The sequence below is a fragment of the Parus major genome, chromosome 28 (genome assembly GCF_001522545.3).
Source record: "Parus major isolate Abel chromosome 28, Parus_major1.1, whole genome shotgun sequence".
In the NCBI taxonomy this organism is placed as follows: domain Eukaryota; kingdom Metazoa; phylum Chordata; class Aves; order Passeriformes; family Paridae; genus Parus; species Parus major.
In genome coordinates this window covers 3,796,128-3,800,633 of record NC_031797.1, presented here as the reverse complement: position 1 = coordinate 3,800,633, position 4,506 = coordinate 3,796,128, and the positions used below count along the sequence as shown (strand labels likewise).

General features: G+C 64.1%; 1 protein-coding gene across 1 annotated transcript in view; it reads left to right on the top strand.

The window, feature by feature from the left end:
- The window catches only part of TMEM59L (transmembrane protein 59 like), a gene marked incomplete at its 5' end in the record, with an annotated part of 5,907 nt that extends 2,102 nt beyond the window's left edge, over positions 1-3,805 (top strand). Inside the window, 5 exons of the mRNA XM_015651496.1 lie at positions 1,047-1,193; positions 1,286-1,385; positions 1,662-1,773; positions 1,894-2,011; positions 2,152-3,805. Of these exons, the coding sequence (XP_015506982.1) occupies positions 1,047-1,193; positions 1,286-1,385; positions 1,662-1,773; positions 1,894-2,011; positions 2,152-2,313 (639 nt within the window). The remainder of the gene's footprint in view (positions 1-1,046; positions 1,194-1,285; positions 1,386-1,661; positions 1,774-1,893; positions 2,012-2,151) is intronic.
- Between the last annotated feature and the right edge of the window lie 701 nt (positions 3,806-4,506).

Genomic DNA, 4,506 nt, shown 5'->3' with positions numbered 1-4,506 from the left:
CATCCATCATCCATCCATCCATCCATCCATCCCTCCCTCCACGTGGATGGGAGCTCCAGATGTGCCAGGTTGATCCAGGCCACCACTGGCTGCTTTGTCACAAGTGTGAAAATCAGGGAGACCACAGGGAGTTCCCAGGCTGAGAGGATCTGACTGGGGATCGTGGCAGATTCCCCCAGCTTTGATTTGTTATCCTTCCCAGCAATTAGCAATGCTTTTCCCTCCTACATTTAATTAATTCAGCTTTTGCCGAATTAATTAAATTAGACTTTGGCCCAAGGAAGAGGCTTTTGGCTTCGTGCATGTGCAGGCAAAGATGAATCCACACCGTAAAAAGAGTGAAAAGCTCCTTTGAACAACCCTCCTTTGGGTTTTAGAGGTTTTAAAGGTTTTAAAACCTTCCCGGTGCCTGATCCCGTTTCCCAGCCCCTCTCCAAGGCCAGGGATGAGTGTCTGGGGGTGACCGGGGGTGACAGGGAGGGCCCTCACCCTTCTCCACCCATCCAAAGCATTTTTCCTCGGGTTCCCAGACGAGCAGGCAAAGCAGATTTAGCATAATAATTAGATACAGAATCTGACCTATTTATTTCCTGTTTGCTGGTTTGACCGTGCAAGGGGCTGTCGGAAAATGTTCGGAGCCAGTGGCAGGGAGCAGCCAAGCGGATTCCAGCAGGGATGCTTTAAAAATAACAAACTGCCGCGACGGCCAAGAATCCAGGGCACCGAGAGGCTGCCAGGAGAGGAACGCCCTCGGCATCACGGCTGCTCCGCTCCCTTTGTCTCTGGCAGAGGAGGGCGATCCCACCCCAAAGGGACTGTCCTGGGGCTGGGTGATGGCCCCAGAGCTGGGTGGTCACCCCAGGGACCACAGCCCTCGCTTGGTGACCCTCCCGGGACTCGACCGTGGCCCTGGCACATCCCTTTCCATCTCTGGGAGGAGCAGGTTGAGCCCAGACCCGGCTCAGCCCAGCCTCGGGGTGGGACGGTGCCCGCGGGGGTGGGTGACGAGGGGACAGCGCTGATGTGATGTCCCCGCTCCTCTGCAGAGCCCGGAGCTGAAAGCGCCGTCGTTTTCCATCTTGGATTTGGTCTCCACCTTCTGCAACGACATCGTCAGCTCTGCCCAGAGCTTCATCTCCTCCACCTGGACCTTCTACCTGCAGGCAGATGATGGCAAAGTAGTGGTGTTTCAGGTGGGGGCGTCCCCAGGACCCTCTCTGTGGGTGCCCAGAGGGGTGGGGACCCCCTTCCTCACTTCCCTCTCCGTCTTTCCCTGCCGACCCAGTCCCAGCCTGAGATGGAGTATCCAGCACTCGAGGCACTGGAGATCCAGCCAGCCCAGCCGGGATCGGGACCCAGCCCTGGCCTCCCCCAGCCCCACACAGGTGCGGGGGGGGTCCGGGCTGCTGGGAGGGGGTTTGGAGCCTCCGAGCCCTCCTGGCTCCCATCCGAGTTCTCCAGAGCTGAACAAATTTCCCACTCCTCGGGTCTGATCAGCTTCCCACACCCCCAACCATGCGGGGTGGGGGGCTCTGTGTGGGGCCCTGCTGGGATCCTCTGAGCCCCCTGAACGGGCAGAGGGTCCCGGGGGAGAGGGGGCAGGAGGATGGGAGAGGGGAGGGTGCCCCCACATGGGTTCAGCATCGCCTCTCCCCCCCCAGGCACCCGGGCAAAGGGGGACAAGCCCCCCGTGAAGGAGCCGCGGGGCAAAGGCAAGGCGCACCCCCCGGAGCCCCCGCAGCAGGAGCACGACTTCCTCGGCTGCATGTCCAAGTAGGTGGTCTGGGACCTGCGGGACTCGGCAGAGCGGATCCCCCCCAGCCCCAATTTCCAGCCCGTGCCCTGCCATAAACCCGTCCCTTCTCTTTGGCGGGGGGTGGTGGGGTGCTACAGGCGCTCGGGCCTTCCTCGCTGGATCCTGGCCGCCTGCCTCTTCCTCTCCATCATGGTGATGCTGTGGCTCAGCTGTGCCAGCCTGGTGACCGCTCCCGAGCAGCACGTCAAGACCCAGGTATGGGGTGAGCGCGGCCCCCAGGGACACCCGGCACGGCTGGGGGGACATCCCCGCACCCCCCGTGTCCCCAAACTGGGGGTGAGCGGGTCCTGCACCCCCGTTCTGGGGCTGCACTGTTGTCTCTGCCTTTCTTCCAGCCTCTGAGCATCAACGGGGACAAGGAGTACCTGGAGGACCTGGATGGCCCCGGCACCTTCCCCCTGCCTCCCGTCATCACTGTCACCCTGTGCCCTGCGCACGGCGGGGAGGACGCGGGGCCGCTGCCCCTCAAAGTCGACCTGGACAAGACCATCCTGTAGCTCTCTCTCCCCTTCCCATCACCTCCACCTCCCTCTCACCATCCCCGTGGCATCGCCCCCGACCCCGCTCCGCTGCCCCCCGGGCTGTCCCCAGCTCCCAGAGGGGAATCTCTGTGTCCGCCCGGCTCCCGCTCTCCTCCCCAGGCACGGCCGCTCCGGACGAGGCTCCAGGAGCCGGGCAGCGGCTCTGCCTGCCCCAGGGATGTGCTGTGAGCTGGGATCCCGGCTCGCAGAGCCATCAGGGGAGCTGCCAGAGCGGGGAGGCCGGAGGGAGCAGTCCCCGGAGCGGGACTCTCTGTCTCCTCCCGCCCGGAGCCGCCGGGGCCCCGCAGCCCTCCGGGCACGGCTCCAGCGCTGGGCAGGAGGGAGCCGGCTGCGGTGGGGGATGGAGAGCGTCTGCAGCCTTCTGAGCTTTGGCTCGGCACATCCCCGGCCTCCCACCTTGGGCTGAGCCTCCGAGGCGCCGGCCCCGGCCCTGGGAACTCCCTTCCGCCGGCCGGAGCCGATTGCCTCGGGGAGCCGAAACGTGGCGAATGGATTTGGCGTTGGCAGCCGGAGACAGGAGCGGATCCCGCCGCCTCCGTGCCCACACGAGCACCCAGCCAGCCCCTTCCCGGAGCCCTGGAGGGGCCCCGGGACGGCTCCTTCCTCTTCCTGCTCCGCGATGCCCTCGGGGAGCCGGCCCCGGTGCCAACGAGACGCTGGTGGGACCGAGCAGGGGATGAGGCGGCTTTCCCCTGACTTCAGGCTCGGACGGGAGATGGGAGCTGCTGGGACGGCTCCATCCTGGGCTCAGCATCCCTGCCCGACGCTGGGAGCAGCCTGCGGGCTGTGGCTGACGGCAGGACCCGGTCTCTGCGCCCCTGGGCTCAAAGCGGGCGGTGGGACCGAGCAGGGCTCCCCTTGGCTCACCCGGGCACAGCCCCCGGGCATGGAGGTGTCTCCCCGCTCCCCATCTCCCCCTCATTCTCCACCAGCCGATTTCATGCATCGTTTCGTGGTTTGATTTGCACCGGCATGCGGCTCCTCGGCCCCCGGGGCCCCACGGGGACCCCCCCGTGCCGGAGGGGGTCGGTCCCGCCACCCCCGTGTCACCTAACACGTCTGTACAGATTAACTTATTACCCCCGACCCCTCCCCTGGGATTTTGGGCTCTCTCCGTGTGCCGGCGGCTCCCGGGGGGCCGTGGCGTGGTGGGACGGGGGGCTCTCATCCCCATCCCCACCGGTTTTGTGCTGCTCCGTGTCACATTCACCCATCCAACATATCTGGGTTTGGGGAACCGGGTTGGGGGGGGGAGGGGGTCTCGTGTCCGTTTTGGGGTCCACTTTTCGTTGTTGTTTTTCGGCCGCGTGTGAAGCTCGGTGGAACCTGTGATGCTCCATCCCCGGACAGGAGCTCCGGGGAAAGGACGGCCGTGGATCCCTCGGCTCCAAAGGGCAAACCCAGCCCTGAGCTGCGAGGGGAAATAGAATAAAAGGTTTATACCAGAGCTGTGCGAGTCGGTGCCTTCGTGGGGTGCTGGTTTCAGGATGGGAGCAGGTCTGATCGCCCTCGTGGGGCCGGCAGGAGGGCACGGGGCTGTTCCCGTTCGGGAAAGTGAGCCGGGATGAAACCTCTGGAAAACCCGAGAGAAATCCCTGCGGGGCTGCTGGGTGTGGGACGGAGCAAAACTCCTCTCTGCTGCTGGGTTGAGAGACTGAGACTGAGATGCGGTGGGGAAAGCACCCCAAAAACATCCCCCGAGAGCTGCGAGGAGGGGAAAGCCGGGAGGCAGCGTCGGGGAGGGCTCCACACGGAACGGGTGGGAAATGAGGGCTTTTCCCACCCAAAACCACCCGTGGATGACATTTCCAGGAGGGAAAGTGTCAGTCGGGCCGTGCACATGCGTGTCACACACCGGAGTGTCACAGCAGTGTCACACACGAGTGCCACAGCAGTGTCACATACCTGTGTCACATCTGTGTCCCAGCAGTGTCCCAGCAGTGTCCCAGCAGCGTCACACACTGGAGTGCCACAGCAGTGTCACAGCAGTGTCACACACCGGAGTGCCACAGCAGTGTCACACACCAGTGTCACATCTGTGTCCCAGCAGTGTCACACATCAGTGTCCCAGCACTGTCCCAGCAGTGTCCCAGCAGTGTCACACACCCGAGTCACACACCAGTGTCCCAGCAGTGTCCCAGCAGTGTC